The sequence below is a fragment of the Myxocyprinus asiaticus genome, chromosome 3 (assembly GCF_019703515.2).
Source record: "Myxocyprinus asiaticus isolate MX2 ecotype Aquarium Trade chromosome 3, UBuf_Myxa_2, whole genome shotgun sequence".
NCBI classification, from domain to species: domain Eukaryota; kingdom Metazoa; phylum Chordata; class Actinopteri; order Cypriniformes; family Catostomidae; genus Myxocyprinus; species Myxocyprinus asiaticus.
In genome coordinates, this window is record NC_059346.1 from 33765933 (window position 1) to 33788184 (window position 22252).

General features: G+C 36.6%; 1 protein-coding gene across 2 annotated transcripts; it reads right to left on the bottom strand.

Moving 5' to 3' along the window:
* Window positions 1-960: 960 nt before the first annotated feature.
* LOC127429808 (sodium/potassium-transporting ATPase subunit beta-2-like) lies at window positions 961-21477 on the bottom strand. 2 transcript variants are annotated; one of them, XM_051679047.1, is made up of 8 exons: window positions 21028-21477; window positions 12039-12167; window positions 9048-9152; window positions 8491-8696; window positions 7297-7356; window positions 6087-6113; window positions 5602-5697; window positions 962-3557 (listed from the first exon to the last, which is right to left on the bottom strand). In XM_051679047.1, the coding sequence occupies exons 1-8, from the start codon at window positions 21116-21118 to the stop codon at window positions 3390-3392; spliced, it is 882 nt and encodes a 293-aa protein (XP_051535007.1). In that variant the 5' UTR covers window positions 21119-21477; the 3' UTR covers window positions 962-3389. The 2 variants fall into 2 exon arrangements, with proteins under 2 accessions (XP_051535015.1, XP_051535007.1); XM_051679055.1 differs by lacking the exon at window positions 6087-6113 and having other exon boundaries at window positions 961-3557.
* Window positions 21478-22252: the final 775 nt, after the last annotated feature.

A 22252-nucleotide genomic window follows, 5' to 3' on the forward strand; every position in this document is an offset into this window, starting at 1 on the left:
CATTAAAAAAGTTTTTTTTTTTTGGGGGGATTTTTCCCCTTTTTCACCCAATTTAGAATGCCCAATTCCCAGTGTTGTTGTGTAGTGATTTGCCTCAATCTGGGTGGTGGAGGATGAATCCCAGTTGCCTCTGCATCTGAGACCATCAACCCGCGCATCTTTTCATGTGGCTTGTTGATCATATTGCCATGGAGACATAGTGCGTGTGGAGGCTTCACACCACCCACTGCGGCATCTGTGCTCAAGGAGACCTGGCTGGAGTCACTCAGCATGCCCTGAGATTTGAACTAACGAAGTGAGCTCCAGGAGTGGTTGCCAGCGTCTTTTGCCTCTGAGCTATGCAGACCCCCTTCAAAATGTATTTTGATTACTGAAGAGATTACTTTGCATGTAAATTGTCAGCTTTGCTAAGCTAAAATGTTATTTCTAGGCATTTCACATGCACATGTTACCAGGCACGATTATATTTTTTTATCAGGAAAATTCACATTGGATCATAATTTCTTTTTTTCTAATAAGACCTTTGATATTAAAACAATACAAATATTGTATTGTTTTCCTGAAAAATATCTAAAAATCCTTAAAACAAGATCAATTTGATTAATTTTGTTTTAGAAACAACACTGCATAAGATATTTAGGTTTTTCAGAGAATGTATTTTTAACGTGTATTTTGTCTTACTATACTGGCAGAGTTTTTATAGTCAAAACAAGTGAAAAAATCTACCAGTGCTGAAGAAGTAATCCAAAGTATTTAGAATATGTTACTGACCTTGAGTAATCTAACGAATATGTTACAAATTACATTTTACGGCATGTATTCTGTAATCTGTAGTGGAGTACATTACAGAAGTAACCAACCCTCATATATATATATATATATATATATATATATATATATATATATATATATATATATATATATATATATATATTACCTTTATGAGAGCATTTGTTTTATAATCATATAAAAATACTGTGTGTCATCCTTTTATATTAAATACCTACTGTATATGTTATCAATGTATTAACATAATATTCATATGCGTAATTATATCTTATAATAATGATATACTAATATTATATCAGATGTCACAAATAAAACACAAAGGAATTCATTATGGGGGCATTTTTGCACTTTCTGTGCCATTTTTGCCTTGAGCCCCTGTTAATATCGGACCCTGTGTTAATTTCTGTTTTTTGAGTGAAGTGAACTATTGTAAAGTTGAGTGAATGACATGTGATCTGGAGCTTGAGGTAAATGAATATTTAATTTTGTAGGTTTGAACCATCCTCTGCTCTGCTGGATCAGATAACAACTGCACTGCACTGCGCGCACGCACGCACACGCACACACAAAATATGCAATATTCAGACACCGGAGGTCACTTTCATCACAGACACACATACATGTGATTTAATGTATCGATAATGCATTTTGATGCTAAATGGAATATTTCTCAGTAAATTAGTTCACTTAATTTTATCTCCTTGAATGGATGTGAATGTAATAATCAGATGGATGGATGGATGGTTGGTTGGGTTGGGCAAATGTTGTAAAGTACCATACCCTATGCAGGATTATCCAATGAGATTAAAGGATTAGGGTATCAGAGGAAGTGTACACACTTGGGCAGATTCATGTCAGAGGGGCTATACTGTATGACACAGAGCAGCAGTGTGTACATAGTTATGGGTGATCAGTTCTCTGCATGACAGTAGACCTGAAACAACCTCAGGCCATGGAGCTCTACATACAGTATATGACACACCATCTACATGGAGGTGAGAGCATGTCCTCAGTTAAGAAGGTTATGTGTTTAAGGAAATACAAAAGACAGAGATGACATAAAAATGAAGAGAAATGAAGTGGGTGACGTTGTTTTTACTTTATTGACTCATGCAGGGTGAGGCCTGGTTTGGCTTCACTTTTGTCTCCCTTATCAGCAGAAACATAAACCTGCTGTTCCTGCTCTCACTATCTGTTTCTATGGTTATGCTTAGAGTCACTTACAACAAAATGAAAAAGTACTCAGAAAATAAATTGTGCACAAAGATGTTTAACATGAAAAAAGGAATTAAATAAAAATCAAACCAAACCAAACACACATGCACAAGCAGGAATCCACACACATAGTTTCACACACACATCCCAAACAAACATTTTTACCCATTTTGCGGAACCGAACCCATGCCTGCTGTCACAGCCGATGCAAATTAATGTAAAATATCTTAACCCCTTACCATGTAAGACAGATAGGACTAAACATTTTAAAAAAGAAAGAAAAATACTAAAAAAGACCTATTTATACATATAAACAATCTTAAATAGACATGCCTCATGATAAATGAAGCATGTGATACAATTCATCATATAATAGTACAGTCTGAAAGAAATGCAGGAATGATTGTGAATGTATCAGTGTGCAGGTGCTTGTCTGACTCTCCGAATGTTTACACATCTATGTGTATTTGTGTGTGTGTTGAAGAGCTTATGTTTATCATGCACTGTTTTATCTACATGTTGGTATAAAATATCCTCTTCAGTAATAAAGACACAGAATTTCAACCCCACTCTTGCAAACAAAACAAAACGAAAAAATCCCCAGCATTAAGATATGCTCCAAACACACAAGATCATGCCATCCTAGCACATTAAAGGGACTATTCTTGAAAAATGAAATTTCTGTCATCATTTACTAACCATCATGTTATTCCAAACCTAAAGCAAATAAATAAATATGTCAGGCAGAATTTTAGGGACTGACAGTCTAAGTCTCCCTTCACTTTCATTGTATGAAAAATTGGGACTGAGGCTGTAATTCCTTAACATTCTGCTCAACATCTCTTTTGTATTTCACAAAAGAAAGAAAGTCATGTGGGTTTGGAACAACATGAAGGTGAGTAAATGATGACAGAATTTTTGTTTTTTGGTAAACTACCCCTTTTAACTCAGACAGCTGCTCTGAAATGAAATGGAATCATTTTTAAAATTACTCTGTCTCCTAAATTGATACAGATAAACTGTATTATATACTTGTTCTCCATTTTACAAAATTATATCAATTTATTCTTAATATTATTTTAATATAGGATATTATTTTTAATTAATAGCTCCCTTAGCTGAGCATGCAATTAAACTTTGTATTTCAGAAAATAAATTATATCCCAAATCACACATGCAAAAACACACACACAAACACTTATGTACAAAAACAGAAAACTGTTGCAGAAAAATACAGAACCGTTTTTCTTTGTTCTGTCTAGGCTGAACACTGCTATGTCTGGCCTATGTCTCGCTGTGCCATAGTCATAAACTCTGTTAGATTGGGAGGATGTGTGTGTGCATGTGTGTGTCTGTGTAAAATTAGGAAACACACTTTCTTCTTGTTAATCCCTGGAGTTGATCCTCAGTTTGAAGGAAACGCGTCCTGCAAACTTGTCTCGGTCAGTGCCCTCAGGAATGTTGTTAGCATTTATTTTGCACTCCACGTTGACGTCCTCATTCTTGGTGATGTTGAGGAACTTAATGGCCACTAGAGGCTGAGAGTAGTTTACCTGCAGCAGAAGAAGAGTGAGCTTTACATTGGAAAGAACTAATGCCTGTTTTACATTGCACGCCGAAGCAGTGCGTGAGCTGAACTGAAGCAGTGAGTCACAACAATTTTGCAGCAAACAACGCAAGTGCTTTTACACCAGCAGCGTTTCTGCTGCAGAAACTGCTGCACTCTATACAGAAAATAAAGTTTTGGCTTTCAGGAGTGAGCTATTTATAAGTGTTACAAACTTGATCGTCATGAAATCTTATTTACATGATGCTGGTGTTATCTACTGCAGTCTTGTAGAATTATTTAATGTGGCGACAGCCAACACAGTAAGCTCTGCTCATTTTTAAACATCATTATTTAACAGAAATGGTGGACGATGAGCCTGAATGTTGTTTTGCACAACAGAGGATGGTTTGATCACTTGGTTTGGCTTGATCACACATAATAATATAGCTTAATTATGTAGTTAGAAAAAAGTAATTATGCACAACGATTGATTAGCGATATCCTTTTATTCAAACACCAGCCAAAACGTTTAAGTGTCAAGTACTTTGCTCACAAAAAGGAAGCACTTCCAATATATTAACTAACCATCTTCACCAACAGCCAGTTACAGCATCCCACATTTTTTCCTTGATTAATTAATCCTTATAAAAAGTTGAGGGCAACAGAGCACTTCAATACAAGTGTCTTTCAAAACATGACTGAGATACACTGACATGCACAGAATGGGGGCTACAGGGGCACAAGCCCCTGCCCCTTTCATTCACAAATCTAAAGGTGCCCTTCACAAATGTAAGGGTGCCCTTTTAAGTGAAGGTGCCGCACCCAATCCCCCCCGCTTCAACAACTATTGATGACAGATCTCTCTTCAAACTCTGTCCATATCCTTTTGCCCCTGATCCCAGATGTGAATGACTGTCTTTCTTCAGCAGAACACAAATGAAGATTTTTAGAAGAAGACTGAGCTATGTCAGGTCCTTATAATGGAAGTACACGGGTGCCAGCACTTTGATGGTCCAAAAGTCATATTTAGGCAGCATAAAAGTAATCCATGTGACTCTAGTCGATCAATGAATGAGAATAATAAGAGAATTTTACGCCATTTCAAACTTGTATGACTTTTTTTCTTCTGCAAAACATGGTGATATGTATATCTTTTTTTAACTGATCTCACAGTGAAATCGGAAACAGGATGTTGACTTTTCTTTATCTAAAATTGGTCTGTGCTTACTGAAATTCAAAACACTGCCCCCAGTGGCCAAAGAGGTATGTGTTGCTAGGTGTATGGGCACGTGTGGCCTCCATTTTCTGGTTGTAATGTCCACGGAGGGACGGTAAAGTGAATTGTTTTTAGCTGTACAGGATGTAATACAGTGAAGAGGAATGCATATTTTATAAACTAAACCCCCAACCCAAACGCCAAACCTAAACCTAACCATCTGTGGAGTAAAAATGTAATGTTAGAGGAAAAAATGCAACCTCCGAATCACGCTCGTCACTGATTATGCAAACTAAATTACTTCCTGGTTTCAAGACAGGATCCAAACCAGGGTCTTCCACGCTGCTGACACAACGCTTTTCCTGTCGCACCAGAAGGGAAGGTAAATACACTTGAGCTTATAAAAAAATGTCTAAAGGGAGATGCCATTTTTCAGTATAATGTGTCCGATACTAGGGTACTGGAACTCTCGGAATCAACATGCCAACTTACTGTGTGATCATGTTGGCTTAGAAGTGTTGGTCCCCATTGACTTGCATTGTATGGATATATTCACATCTCTTTATCAAAATATCTTTGTTTGTGTTCCGCAGAAAAAAAGAAAGTCATACCAGTTTGATACAGCATAATGGTGAGTAGAATTATAATTTTTTGGCTGAACTGTTCCTTTAATAAACATACTGAATAATCGAAACATTCAGAAATGTTTGTTTGAGGGTTAGGGGTAAGGTTGGGTATAGAAAATATCTTTAGCTTGGTTTAAAAACAATAGAAGTCAGTAGAAAGTTCCCACATTGATAGTACAACAAATATGTGTATGTGTGTGTTTTACCTGAGCCTTCTTGCCATAGAATGGGTAGTACATGAGGTTGAAGGTGCCATTGGGGGGAAAGTACACCAGTTGGCCGAGTTTATCTGTGTCATCAGCCTACAGAAGTTGGGAGGGTATTGTGAGTTAATCTCAGCATTTGTTCTGAGGATGTCAGCCTGTTCTAATACCACAACTACTATTACTGAATTATACTATAACTATAAACACACGACTCCTGAGTTGATCTTATGCTTGCATTTTCTGGCATATGATCTGATTATATGAATAATCACTTAATCTTTCACCACTAAAATGCACTAAAGTGTAAAGGTTTTTATTTTATTATTAGTTTGGATTTCTGTTTCGGCCCCCTTCACCTTCAGTGGTGAAGAAGAGTACAGAATGTCAAACTGTAATATACAGTTTGAATTCTCTGCCTTTGTTAAAATGATTTTTAATGTAGGTTCTAACGCTGCAACTCTATTGGCACAGTCCATTATTCTTACCCACTCATCTTTCCCAACTTTGTATTTCTGACAAGAATGGTAGGAGAGAACAAAAGAAACACAAAAAATAAAAAAAATAAAAAAATAAACATAAAACAACATAAAACATAAAAAGAGATGATGAGCAATGGTGTAAAAGCAGCAAACAATGAACAAACATTGAAACAACACTAAAAACAACAATTAAATGACAACAATACAGAAAACAGGAGGAGGAATGATTAGGGAGTTATGAAGGAACAAACATAAAAGAAGCAAGATGTTCTTAGAGGAGAACAAGGTCTGATGTAATAAAAAAATAGATAAACAGTTTAGTACATTTAAAATTAAAATGGTGAAATCAATTTAAGTTAATATAAGTTTAAATAAGTCAATATTTAGCCAGGACACACTGGCACGGGGCACATTGTTATTGAGAAAGTTCCTGGAATCAGCAGGAAAATTTGTCCTCTAATGCAATTTAAACTAATGTATGCTGTCTGGTAAACAAAGTGTAGCATTACAGTGGAGAAACAACAAACCCCCTTTAAACTAAACTATGTTAGGTATAATGTACAGTCAGACAGTCACTATCGCAATTTTGACATCCCTTCAGGATGATGCAAGATCCCTCTGCTTCGTGTTGACATCCTGATTACCATTTTAGGGTTATTTTGCAATAATGACCTACTGATTGTACAATATCCCCCTTATTACATAACTACTTACCAAATAAACAAATCAATAGACATGAAATATTAATCTAAGTTTAATTAATTTTATTATGTGAGACGAAAGAGACTGTGGAGTGCTATGAGAGACATAGTGGTAATTTTACTAAAATAACTGATTGCAAGTATTCCAGAGAGACGTGTAACAAGCAAATATAGAGAGGCAACATTTCGGTCTCATGGAGTTTGAAAACAGCTAAATGGATGGATGGTGAATCCTGAACACATACAAACTTGGAAATTAATGAGTAACACAGTTCATTTGTTCTCGTTTCTGGTTGTTTATTCTTGTCTATTTGCATGTCAGTGAATCATCAGCACCACAGTGTCTCTCGTGGAAGGTTTTCTCAGAAGCAGGCCACAGTTCTGATTACCAGCTAATTTAATCTGGCCGCCTTGATGAAAGAGAAGTAACTTTAATCTGAAATCAATCCTTTCCAAAAGAGAGAAGGATAGGTGTGAGTCAGAGAGAATGAGACAGTGTGACAGAACGTTCTTACCTTAGCACCACATGTGACGAAAGGAGCCTGTCTATCCTGACTGGGTAACAGACCAATCACCTGAAAAAAACAAAAAAACAAAACAGACTGAGGCTGATAAACGGAGAGAGGGGATTAGTACAGAGCCCCTTAGAGGACAGGGCGGGAATTGTTTTTCTGAAAAAGTTTTGCGTTCCGTTCCCTCGCAATAAGTTTTGCGTTCCCTTGCAATACATTTACCATGGTTTTACAACAGTAACCATATTTTAACCTTGATATTCGTAGTAAAACCATAGTAATAATACAGAAAAATTAAAACTATCATAATTAAAATAATAATTTTGTGGTTATTATGGATTTACTACAAATACCATGGTATTTGTAGTAAAACCATAGTTACCACAATAATTACCATGGTTAATCTGTAGTAAAACCATGGTAACTATATGGATACAGCACACTGTATTGAAACCATGGTTTCCACAAAAAAAAAAAAAATAAAATAAAATACATAGTTAAACTGTGGTATTTGTATAGTAAAACCATAATAAAAACAACATTATGCTTTTTATTACCAGGGATTTAGTTTTCCTATATTATCACAATAGTTTCACTACGAATATTGTGGTTAAAATATGGTTACTGTAGCAAAACCATGGTAAATTTATTGCGAGGTACAACCAAACTATTGCGAGGGCACGCAAAACTTATTGAGAGGGCACGCAAAACTAGTAAAAAAATAAAAAATACCCGCCTTGTCCTCTAAGGGGCTCCGTAGTTTTGAGATTGAAATGAGAAAGAGAGAGAGAGAGAGAGAGAAACTGAGACCCACAAAAGAGAACAAAGGGAAAAGATGGACAGGTCAAGTTTGATCTCATTAGGAGGCTAAAGTGATGAATAATGAATTATAAACAGTCAGGACACTGTCTCTAACTAGGCTCAATATAGGCTCTGTGCTTTCAGGTCAAAGTCATCATTAAACTAAACTAAATTAAATTAACTTAAATTAAACTAAACTAAACTAAACTAAACTAAACTAAACTAAACTGCAGCATTCTGGCAGGGTTTAGTGGGAGAGATCTTAGTATTTATCTTACTATCTGTCTCTCTTTTATAACCTGCTCAACTATTCTGTTCTTGGACATGCCAATGGCAAATGTTGTTTGATACATATGTTTTTATTCACTCATTCATTTATTCTATTCCATTACTTACTCGGTTCAGCTTGATAATGATGCAGGGCTGGCCCAAGTTGTAACCATAGTAACGATTTGTAATACCCGAGCACTCATCCAGGATGGAGCGTTTGAATTGGCAGGAGCGTTTGGGGAAGTTTCTCAAACTGCCACTATCCTCCTGGATAAAGTACTGATCTGGTTTACAATCATAATTCTTCTGGACCTGGACTGAGTCATTGTAGGCTGCAGGAAAGAACCATCAGGACACTTTCAAATAAAGCTCTTTACAAGGGAAGAAACTCGGAAAGTCTCCATATAGTCTTCAACCTCACATTTTTTATTTTAAATTTATTCAAATGAAAATGATATGCAGTACTTAACATCGCATTCAGAATTACCAATCTGCACATTATGTTTGTCTAGGATGCTGACCTTCTGTGAGCTAAATGTCTTGCTGAATTACATAAATGATTTCGCCGGACATATGTAAGCTTTTCAAACTTTTGGCAATGACTGTAAAAAAACGTACCTTACTCTACATAATACTGTGTACTGTTTCATTTAAACATGCACAGCTAACAGCATGGTACTCACGTGAAAGAAAGTTATTGAGGGCCTGGACATATCTTTCCCAGGTCTCTGTGTACTCTACCGTGTAAGAGATCTCCAGTTGCTCTCCTTTAGGTCTGATCATCATCCCTATAAAACACAAAAAAATTTACTAAAAAAGAAAGAAAAAAAGATACAGAGTCTGAATGAATGTCTGGGGTATGGCTGTTTCACAACTGCAGACCATATGGTGTCCCAGCAATCAGAAAGGACATATCAACATGCACAGTGAAATCCAGGCTACAGGTATTTCCCACTATGCTCACTGGTATCCTGATAAGCATAAATCATGTAGTATCATCCATGCTGATGAATGTGCTACTGAACCCATTGCTCAAATTTTGAATGCTAATAATGCATATAAATATATAAACATAATATATAAACATAACTAGGCTTGACCAACTTGTGGACCTGTTGTCCTCAGTGGTTATTTCCTGTTTTGATCAGTCAAACAGGATGTAAAACATACTAGAATCATGCCATGTACACTGTAAAAAAAGTTGAGAAAACTCAAAATATCATGGCAAAAGTCTGCAAGAGATTTTTATACTTTTCAAAATTTTTGATTGAAGCACCTCACACAACTAAAATGTTTAGCTTTGTTGAAAACTTCAAAGGCAACTTGAAGGCAACATAATGTATTGATTTTTTTCAACAAACGAAATTATCAATAGTATAGCCAACTTAGCTTTGTTTGTTCATTAAACGCTAAATGTCTCCTTCAGCCAATACATATTTGTCACAACTACAGATAACTTGTTTAGTTAATTCTTGTTAGCAACACTGGAAACTTTCATCTGTCTTATCATTTATCATGCATGGTTTTAAATGAGTCCTTGCCTCTAAAGAAGTGAGCACCTTGCAAGACTGTCTCAAAAGAAGAAGATATCTTGCAACAAAGTCGTAATTTAAGTTATTTCCTTTTAATAAGATACACATAGACCCTCAACACTTAACACATAAACCTCAATAATGGTGACAATCAACAAACACATTATTGCATAAAAGATGATTTCTGAATATCACCACATGAAAACGACTAAGAGTGATGACAAAAACAATGACTGCACTAAATGAAAACAGCAAACATTAGACCAAAAACAGTAACGGGGGAGCAAGATTAAATATTCTCAACAGACAAAGGCTTGTTTCTAAGACAATGTAATGTTTGTTAGTCTAAACAGATGTGTAAACTTGCTGTTGTAAGTCAAAGTACCTTAATGTAAGATACTGCTTTGAGCTAACTCTTAGATTCTCATTAGCACAACAATTATTTGTTGGATTTTTCACAGTGACTATGTTCAACTGTATGAGTGATTATTCTTTTGTATGTGTGTGTGTGTGTACAATATATACAGTATTGTATTGTTTGCATTACAAATATAAATGCCAATAAATACATTTATCAAAAAAGAATATTCTTTTTTTGATAAATGTATTTAATGGCATTTTTTATTGTTAATACAAACAATACAATTCAAAATAATAAAGAGTAATGATTCTTTTGAAGTAAATACAAATACACCAAATACAGTTGATTAAAGGAGGTATTTAGAACAGATGTGGGATGTATATATGATACTACCTCTTTGGAAGAGGACTATCTCACTAAATTATTTACAGTAAGTGCCAGTCATTAGCATCTGCCGTACGTCAGCTAGGGTACAAATGGCAGTTACTAGTTTGGGGGTCTGAGGTATGTGCATATAGACTGGTGGTTAAAGGGTTACAGAGTGTTATTGCTACCTCAAAGGAAAGCCAGATAACTGGCTACTGTAAGTATTGTTCTGTTTTCTGTGTAAGAAGTCTTTCAGTTGGAAAGAGATGCTATTATTTATATCCATAAATGCTTATGGTAATCGAAAGTGTAATGCATATCCTTTAATTTGTTTGAACAATGTTACTTCTATACTGTATGTAAAGGTGTACTGTGGTTAAGTTACACCTTTTAAACAAAAATCAGGACATGTGAAATATCTAAAGGCCACGTCCACATTAGTACGTTTTCTCTACATTTTGGCCTTTTGTCCAAACTGAGACGGCGTTTTTGACAGCGAAAACTGAGCTTTTTGAAAACGCTCTCCAGGGAGGACACATTTGAAAATGCCGTCTTCCTGCTTTAGTGTGGACAGGGGAAATGGAGATATCTGAAAACAATGAGGTATTTGTTGTCATGTGACGCAGTCATGTGATCCATTCAACCCAAAACAATCAAGATGGCAGCCCATGATGTAGCACCATTGTTGTGCCTGCTACCCACTTTGATAGCAGTGTTAAAGATAAATGTTACCTTTGTACAACCTTCACATTGCACTCCTTCAAAAGCGACAGGAAGACGAGGACAATTGCATTTAATTAAGAGCTTTCATACGTTTTAGTGTGGACGAGCAGCTTTTGGAAAATGATTGAAAACGGCAGTGTGGTTGGAAAGCATTTCGAAAACAAAAATGCTGTTTTAAAATGTATCAGGATCAGTGTGGATGTAGCCTAAGAAACTTATTTTTGTCTGTTGTGCAAAATATAGAATTCAAATGTGGATGTGTGTATACTATACTTGTGCTTGACTGACTTGAGTCACTATTCACTTGTTTTATATGGCAAAACTTTGTGAAGACTTTTTAATAATTCACCTTTTGTGTTCCAAGGAAGGAAGAAAAAATAATTTGGAACGACATTGCGGTGAGTAATTAATGACAGAATTTTCATTCCGGGGTGAACTATATCTTTAAGACTGATGTGTATGGATAGTCCTCATTGGTAAAATATTAATAATAGTAATAACAATAATAATAAATCATAAATTGGCCAAATAATGTTAAAGGTGTCTATAAAAGGTAATGCTAGTTATAATTACCTTACTTTAAGAACAATTTATCTAGGTCTTCACACATACAGGTAAACAAAATTCTGTGTATGTGTGCATATGTGTGTGCGCGTGAGTGAGTAAGTGAGTGAGTGTGCGTATTGCATTACCTGGAGTTGCAAGTCTGTCCTGGTATGTTGGTTTGTGGTCATCGAGTGTCTGCAGCATTACATACATGGTAAGAGCAAATAGGCCAGCCAGGAAAATGTAGAATGCCAGGTAAAACAACAGGATCAAACCTACACAGAAACCCACACACAAACTGCACATATTAAAACCAAGACCCATAACACACACATAATAAAGCTCAAACTCTCAGAAACTCTCCACACGTGTTGCTGCAGAAATCTGCCTGGAACACTTATCAGACAGACGTGTGCTGATTTTACCATACACTGGAATTACAAACATGTAGTTGACCCATAACCTGGCATTACAAATAACTTCATCGTTGTTTTTCATCATTGTGATTTTAGGTTAAGATATAAGGTAAAGGTTATATTTTACCATCTCTTTCACCATTTTATTCAAATTTTCTCTTACGTACAGTCATACTTTAACAAATAACCGTCCCTTACAGGAAGTCGGGCAATACTGCAATGAATATTTGGTCTTCGTCCAAATTAATGACAGAAGGGCAGAGATGGGGTAAGAAGGGGTGAAAAGGGTAGGGATGGTGACAGAAGGAGGGGAGGGCCGGTTGAAACCCAACAGATTAGGCCGTGAGGGGGATTTTCAAGGAATTTATGGTTTAGATATGCCAGAATATGTCTCTCATACAGACATTCACATACACAAATCTAAAATAATGATTACACAGAACTGTATAATTATGACATTATCTAGATTTTTATATATACACAATTACTCTGATCTAAATTAGTCTCTATTCAGATTGCAACACTAGTGGGTTGATATTTGGCATTACACAATTAAGGAAATCCTATAACACAAATAAATGATGCCAGAATTTCAACCTGCATAGAATGATGCCACCAGTTGTTATTAATGAAGAAATATCACTTGAATATTCACTTACATAATGTTAGTTTAGTTTACAACTTGATTAACCCTGCTGAGCAATTAAAGGTAGGGCTACAGGAGTGCTTCACAGAAAACAAATGGTGAGTGGGGGTGGGGGGTGCTATCACCCCTCGGCCAAAAATTTATGCAACTCTGGCCAGAAATAAATGTTGTGACGTTGAATAAGGCTGTCGAAAAAATGCCACGAAGAATGCATGCCATAATCAAAGCTAAAGGCGGTCCAATGAAATATTACAGTAAGTTACTTTTTTTCTGGCCAGGCAGTGTAGATACGGCTTTATCTATTACATAGGCAGATAGCATAAAAGCATAAATGTAAATTTATAGTGATTTGTAAAACATCTTATACTACGTAAGTGCCGCCAAAGGGACAACAGCTCAAATTGAGAATGTAAAGGATGTATATCATCTCCCTTAATATTGTAAGCCATCTTTGTCACCTGCTGCTCATAGAATAAAGTTAAGCTATTTTTTTTAGCATGTTTTAACAATGTCTTGGAGGCCGTTCTTGTTCTTAAAGAAATAGTTCACCAAAACATGAAAATTACCTCATACCCTTATGCCATCCCAGATGTGTATGACTTTCTTTCTTCTGCTGAACACAAACAAATTTTTTAGAAGAATATCTCAGCTCTGTTGGTCCATTTAATGCAAGTAAATGGTGGCCAGACCTTTGAAGGTCCAAAAAGTAGATAAAGTCAGCGTAAAAGTAATCCATACAACTCCAGTGGTTAAATCAGTAGCGATATGATAGGTGTTGGTAAGAAATATTTAATTCATTTTTTACTATCAATCTCCACTTTCACTTTCACTTTCTTCTTCTTTTGTTTTTGGTGATTCACATTCTTTGTGCATATCACCACCTACTGGGCAGGGAGGAGAATTTATAGTAAAAACTGACTTAAATATTGATCTGTTTCTCACCCTCACCTATCATATCGCTACTGAAGGTAAAGATTTAACCACTGGAGTTTTATGGATTACTTTTATGTTGCCTTTATGTGCATTTTAGAGCTTAAAAAGGTTGGTACCCATTAACTTGCATTTTGATGACCTACAGAGCTGAGATATTCTTCTAGGAATCTTTGTTTCTGTTTAGCAGAAGAAAACAAGTCTTACACATCTGGGATGGTATGAGGGCGAGTAAATTATGAGAGAATTTTCATTTGGAGTTAACTATCCCTTTAAGGTAACAATTGCAGGTTACTAGTTTTTACAATGTAAGAAACTCTTTACAAATACTCTTGGATACAAAGTATGGTAAGGGATGCAGAAACTCTTTTATCTGTATTTGTAAGCTATCGTACTTTAAAATAATGTAGTACCACTGCTTTTTCCATTAAGAAAGCTGTGTGGTATATGTGTATGTTTTGTGCAAAATGCGCATGTATGTGTGTAAACGGTTTCTTGAATGCTGTAGTGGATAGCAGTAGTGTATCTGCCTGAGGAGAGCTCATTAAGCTACAGTATACAGGACACCTGAGCTCCAAGCAGTGAGGCCTCAGGGGAAAGTCGATCAGGTTGCCCCAGGCTGAGGGTGGAGGATACAGGATCCTGCCCTCTGCTCTCCTGCATCATTAAGCTCCCCGTACAGACAGGCTTTCACTGATCAATAACAGGAGGGCAATGGTAGGTTACACTACAGGCTAGAATTACACACACAGGACACTCTTGCTGAGTGATACAGAGTGAGTGCGCATGTCTATGTGCCTGGAAAGGAGAGAGTGAAAAAGGATGCAATGGACGTGTAAGTGTGAAACAGAGAAAGTTGACTTATGCAGGGATACTAACAAAGCCTAAATAATCAAACCATTAAGCACTACTTAGTCTCATAGCAGGAGAACTGGCTGTCTTGTCACAAGGCCTAAAAATAACAACATTCTTTCTCAGGAAGAAGGCTGAGGATATGGAGTACTTGCATTATCAAACATTACCTGCTGAACTTGGTTACAGGGTTAAACAGGCTATTAATCCTGATAAGCTGTTCTGGCTCTCCTACAGTCAGTGCACAATTTTTGTTATCAGGTAATAGGTGTCAGATCTAAATTAATTGATTTTATTCAAGTCAAAAATATGATTTACTTTTTAGGGCTTTTTGCATTTACTTGTAAAGTATAGGAAAGTGTAGTGTGACAGGAAAGTAGGGACTGAAAGAGTGTGAATGGAATCTAAATATGACCCGGTTTGGACTCGGACCTGGGTTCTTGAGAGCCAACAGCTCTTGTGCACAGAACACTGCTCTACAACTCTGTCAAAAATACAGTCAAAATTAAGTCAAATTAAATATATAGAGAGTTCTTTCTATATTCCATATATATACAGTATATATATATATATATATATATATATATATATATATATATATATATATATATATATATATATATATATATATATATATATGCTTGTGCAACCCCGCGTACACATGCTTGGACATTGTATTTTGGCTTCGCTTTACGCAATGCATCATTTTAATTCATTAAAACTGACTGATCTCAGTTCAGAAGACTCTGGGCTGTCAGCAAAGGGTTAAACTTTCAATGTACGGAGTCATGTGACAAAACAACATGGCACCGATCACAGCAGAGTTTGTCTTTGGGAGAAATGCCAACAAAACTACATCTTAAAAGAATTCTGAAAAGAAACCTAATTAATTTTATTTTACACTGAAACCTGTTTGAGCCAAAGATTTCAGTCTCTAGTTTCATCCGTTATGCCATTTTTAAAATTAGAGCGATTTATCACAAAACATCATGCTGCTAAACACAATGTACACTAACGTGTACTTTAGCGCATTGTTTCCTTAGAAATCCTATATTTACTGTGCATTTTCACACTGAGAATCAATGGGTTCATCCAAAAGCTGAAAAAAGGTTGCTTTCAGAGACTTGAGTTAGGATGAAAATAAAGTGCATTTCGAACTGTTCTGTGACCAGTGCAGACCGACAGCACACTGGAAGTTAAGTCATTCACTAAACAGGGAGCAAGGGAGCATCCTATAGCTCTCTATGCAGCTAAATGTATTCACTCCTAAATTCAGCCAGTTTGGACCCTCAACATGTTTGGCAGACATGGACAATGGTAATCAGTACATCGATTAAGAATTTATAATGTATAATTTTATTTTAACATGGTTGGCATTGATTGGATGATGCTGGCCATTACTTTGAATCAAAAATGAATTATGCTAGTTTCTGATGTAATGTCTGTAATGTCTCAAAAACATGAAAAACCAACACTCCTGGAAACATAATAAACAATTTGCTAAAAAACAATCTAACCTTTTTATAGCTTGGTATAATTTAAATTTCACAACTTAGTCCCGCTGTCCACATATGTTGCCATCAAGTTTTAAGGAAACTGTTTGCTCCAGATTTTTTTTTTTTTTTTTTTTTTGCATGTTTATTAGGTGCTACTAATTACAAATCAAAAAGGAAAATGGAAAATGCACACAGCAGTCACGCTCGGGTCTCAGGAATATATATATATATACTGTATATGTGTGTGTATATATATATATATATATATATATATATATATATATATATATATATATATACATACACACATATATACACACACACTGATCAGCCACAACATTAAAACCACCTTCCTAATATTGTGTAGGTCCCCCTCATCATAACAGCACCAACCCGCATCTCAGAATAGCATTCTGAGATGCTATTCTTCTCACCACAATTGTACAGAGCGGTAATCTGAGTTACAGTAGACTTTGTCAGTTCGAACAAGTCTGGCCATTCTCTGTTGACCTCTCTCATCAACAAGGCATTTCCGTCCACAGAACTGCCGCTCACTGGATGTTTTTTGTTTTTGGCACAATTCTGAGTAAATTCTAAAGAATGTTGTGTGTGAAAATCCCAGGAGATCAGCAGTTACAGAAATACTCAAACCAGCCCGTCTGGCACCAACAATCATCCATGTGATTATCTAATCAGCCAATCGTGTGGCAGCAGTGCAGTGCATAAAATCATGCAGATACGGGTCAGGAGCTTAAGTTAATGTTCACATCAACCATCAGAATGGGGAAAAAATTTGATCTTAGTGATTTGGAGTGTGGCATGATTGTTGGTGCCAGATGAGCTGGTTTGAGTCTTTCTGTATATATATATATATATATATATATATATATATATATATATATATATATATATAAAATAGAGATAACTCCTTAAGGTAACAATAACAGAGTTTCACTTATCATTGTGTCTGTTGTGTGTGTGTGGTTGGTACCAAATATTGCAGAGAGTAAAAGTGGTACATGATCTGTGTTTCTTTATCTCTCTCTCTCTCTCTCTCTCTCTCTCTCTCATCATGATGAAAGTCGTCCTCCCTCTTTCAACCCGCTAATTTGGATGCAACCTCAAAGAGTGGAGCAGAGTGTGGTACCGTGACCTGCTATTTGTATGTTCACATTCATTTATAGAGACAACCGCTTTAGATCTGCCCACTTCCTTTCTACTCTGATTCATCAATTCCAAAACCCATCAAACCTAACAGGCCGACATACCATCAAACACAGCTTCAGATGAACACAAACCTGTGTTGTCAACAAAGGGAGCAACAGGCCCACTGTCATTCGTGAAAATCAATTTCCTATTTGGCCATAACTTGGTGTGCACTATTACAGAGATAGTACCTATGTATGAATGAACACATTGGATTCACTGTAAAAACTGTAAAATCGAACTAGTTGACCTTACTTAAATTTTGTTTAAGGCAGTCGCTTTGCATGCTTTTTTTAAGTAAACATTCTTATTTGGTTCAAGTAAACTGAACTTGAACTTTAATATTTTTTAAATAACGTTAAATAGTTACAAGTTAACCTAACTACTCTGTGATTTAAGTATCATTGTTTTTATTTAATTATTTTAATTGAGTTACAGCACATCTTATACAGTATAAGGGAAATTATGACTGGAATCTCAGTTAGCCAAATGGCACATCGGGTTCTTCTCAGTACTTGTTAGTGCTCATTTAGGCACTTTTGTGAAGTACAGTTGAATAAAGAAAAATGGCTTAAGTTTAACAGGCTCCAAGTTCACCAGAGGTAACACTAATCACACTAATGGTGACTACACAAATCACAACTATCAACCATCTACAACAAAACAACAACAATAGTCAAAAGAATTAAAACTATATGCATTTTTAAATAATTATTATTTTTCTACATAAGTTCCCTTGCACAAGGGCTTATGGGTATTCCACGCAGCCACAATTTTGTACTTTTTTTAACTCATAATTTTGAGTTAGTAGTATTGAAGCCAAAGTTGAAGAATGTGACATTTCAAGTACTGTTTAATGACAACATTAGGGTTTAGAGAGTAACAGAAACTTAATTAAAACTAGTAAGAATAGTAAAAAATGAAGCTTAAGTTATATATATTTTTTTTACAATTTGGGATAAAAATTAGTATTTACAGTGATACTGTATGCAATCTATTTCTACTTGAGCTAACCCTTAAAACATTTTGCTGGTGCAACTAAATGTATTCAGGTTGATTTAGTCATGTTAAACAATATTTTTGACTTGAATTAAACCAGTTTATTTTGATGTTACCACATGAAGCACACTTTTAGGTTACCTGACAAAAATGTTTTACAGTGCAGGCTACATTTATGCATTTGATACTTTTATCCAAAGCTATAGTTTTAACCAGTACATGGGTTTGCTGAAAATCAAACTTGTGACCTTGGCGTTGCTAAAACCATGCTCTATCAGTTGAGGGACATGAACACTGTGCATACGTTTAACAAGAGAATCTTAAAATGCAGTACGTCATCCAGCTAGTGCTAACATAACTCTGGGATTTCTTTAGACAGCTCATTTAGGCAATTTTATAAAGCCTTATACTTCTCTGAATGGGGTATTTAGATATTCAGGTATCATCATACTGCAGTATATACTGTAAGTCTCAGGAGTGGTTTAGAGTTTCAATTACAGCTTTTGCATGAATGATGTTTAACAACAAGACAGGGACATGAATAGCTCCATATGACTCTCCAGAGGGCTGTGCTGAGATCAAATTTAAGTGTTTTTATCTGATGTATTGACCTCTCTTTGTGCCCCAGAGGTCCGGAAAGCAACCCCAAGTATATTTTAATAACAGTAACAGCTGTATGAATGCAGCTCCAGCTTTCAGTGTCCTCTATAGGTCACTATTAAGCTCCAGTAATGAGGATGTACTTTGTTAAAGAATCTAAGCATTCCCAGGTTCACTCTAGTTTGGGCACAGACAGAAATAGACTAATTAAGGAGTCTTAGAGAGCACGCTGGCTTAACTAGGCAGCTAGTCCTCAAGAGCATCTCACACTGAGCTTTCACACACACACACACACACACACACACACACACGTTGGTGTGGCTATCCTTATGAGGACTCTCCATAGACAATGATTTCTATAGATTCTATCCCCTAACCCTAACCCTCACAAAAAACATTCTGCATTTTTACATTTTCAACATTGTTTTGTATGTTTTTTAAGCAATTTTAATTATGGGGACACTAGAAATGTCCTCATAAACCACATTTATAGCATAATACCCTTGTAATACACCCCCCCCCCACACTCAATGTGGTACCAAACACTGAGCTCCCTGGAGCTAAATGTGCTGGCATAGATGAAAGTCTTGCAGGCAGTGATCTAGCATTTCTTGCACACACACACACACACAATTCCCCTGTAGCACTGACAGCTGACTTATAAATGGCGGAAGGCAGTTTTGCAGTGCCATATTTCATGCCATCACGCCCTGATTAAAAAATTTATACACTTCCTGAATTAATCTATGGCCCTTGAATAGGCTGCATCTCCACATGATAGCTTCACCAAGCCACCCAATGAGCCTATTAGTAAAGGATTACATCTTACACTAATTCACAACCCCCCACGCACACACTCAAAATGGCCTTTGACTAGATTAAATAATTTCAATGTCACTGCAAATGACAATTTGTAACAATATGCAAAGGGGGAAAATTGTCGTGTTATGGTCCATGTGTACAGGATATTGTCAGAAAGCTCATATAGAAGTATATAGGCAGATTAATGAGGGGTTTGCACATGTTTGCAAAGTATGAAGGGGTTCATAGACTTAGAATATTGATTTGCCACTGCACTGAAAAAGAGGGAAACTGCAATTGTTATAAGAATCAATAGCTGATCTAACCCATAACAATGACTTTCGTTGGTGTAATCTTATTTATCAGGTAAATTAAGTCAGATTAAAGATCTTTTTTAATTTGAATAAAACCAGTAAATGTAGATATGTTACCACCTGAAGCACATTTTAGGTTACCTCACATAATTTTCTACAGTGTGCTGCAGTGAAGTACTGCTGTGAATTGAGATGTGCTGGCGTTCTACCTCACGAGCATTCTAGAGTTTTGCAGTGACTCGACACATTCAATTTTTCAGTGTTCATCTGCTAATAGTATAACATATGTGAACGCAGTTATCTGCATCTAAGAGCCTACGAGAACTCAAATAGTCAATCATTTCAATCATTTGACTAAGATAAACACTTAAGGCCGAACGCGTAATTGCGTTAAAAATAAATAAGTAAATAAATAGACGCTGCGCAACACAAACAAAATGCGGGTGTCTCGAGACGCGCTTTTAAAAGTTGACGTTCTTTACCTGACACGGCGTCTAAAAACAAGGCGCTCTTGCGCGAGACGCTGAAAGAATAGCTAGACGTGGCGCAACGGTCAGTTTAGCACGTTTTATGTAGAAAAACAACGGAGACGGACACAACAATCCGTTCGGTGCAAACGGCCTCTTAAAAAGCTGTATGAACACGCACCGAAGAGGAAATAAAAGTGTGTGCCGCATTACAGCCGTCCTTTCATAGAGTTTAAGCACCTCGGACAGCGACAGGTCTCTTCACTTCTCTGCACTGACAGAGTGAGGCTCGCTTTACTTACGATTAGAAGTCAGCATATGATAACAAGTTAGTGCATTACAATTACTAATTTCAAATGGACATGTTTACAAAATGTAATCCTGTCAATGCAGTTAGAACAGACTTACCCCAACTGCTAGCCGTCCTCCCGCAGAACTCACGAGTGCTCGGGTTCCAGATGAACTCTTTCCATTCGCTCTTCTTACCATCCTTTGCCATTTTTATGTCTGAGGTCCTGGACGAAATAAATGTGCACTCACAGAGTCAAACGCCTCGGGGCGGACACTCTCTTTGAGAGTAATAAAATGCAGGAGATGAGAGCTAATAAACACTTGAAAAGTCTGGAGAAAGGGTTAAAACGATCTTTTAAGTCTCAATGGAAATACTTTTTTTAAATGAAAAACTAATGCGGTGGGTAAAAGCGATTCCCAAGGCACTCTACCGAAACCTGAGCACTCAAGCTAGGACTAGTAGATCTCGTCACTGTTTGCAAGCAGCACAAGTTGTCTCGCTCCCTCTGTAAAGCCCACCCACCAGTGCAGTGCGCATTCCGCAGAGAGAAAGAGCAGTGCAGCAGAAATGTGCCGATACTGCAGTAAAACAAGCTCTGCCTGCTCAGCCCTGATCACCCCCCCTCCTGCCCCACTCCCCGTGCAAAACGTACGTCACTTCTTGACCAATAACAGAGAAATGCGACGTACTTAGACCCGCCTTCTTAGCAAGGTGACAAATCGAAAAGCCTATAATGGTTAAGACTTGTGAGGATATCCGTAAGTATCCCATGTGGCCGTTTCTAAGGAGATACTTGCGAGCTAAGCCTCCTCTTAGGATGGTATGTTTGGAGTTCAGTGTTATTATCAGGGCCGGTGTCATGATAAATTGAGTCCACTTGGAGATCACTGTTTGTAATGCCTAAGCAAAAACCTTTCATGTTATCGTGTAATTGAATAATAGCATGTAATTGAAGTCTAGGCTAACTGAAAAACACAAGCAACGACACATCTTTTATTTCACAATCTATAACTTCAGTTATATATTATTATGTGTTACATATGACTTAAAAGACATTAAATGTCGTATTTACATAGTTAAAATGGCATATACCATAAAGTGAATTTGTCAGGTTTTTAATCAGGCATTGAATAGAGTACCCATTACTAGCTCTCTGAGCCAGTGGAATATCTGTGATGTCATATGGGGACTCGATTTACCGGCGGACTCATGACACCATCTTGACACCAGATTGAAGACTCCTGAGTGCCCCTGGGCATGAATTTATGTAGTGTAAGAATAAATGACTGTGATTGGTCCATCCTTTTCAGCACTGAGAAAAGGAATATGTACCACGTGACA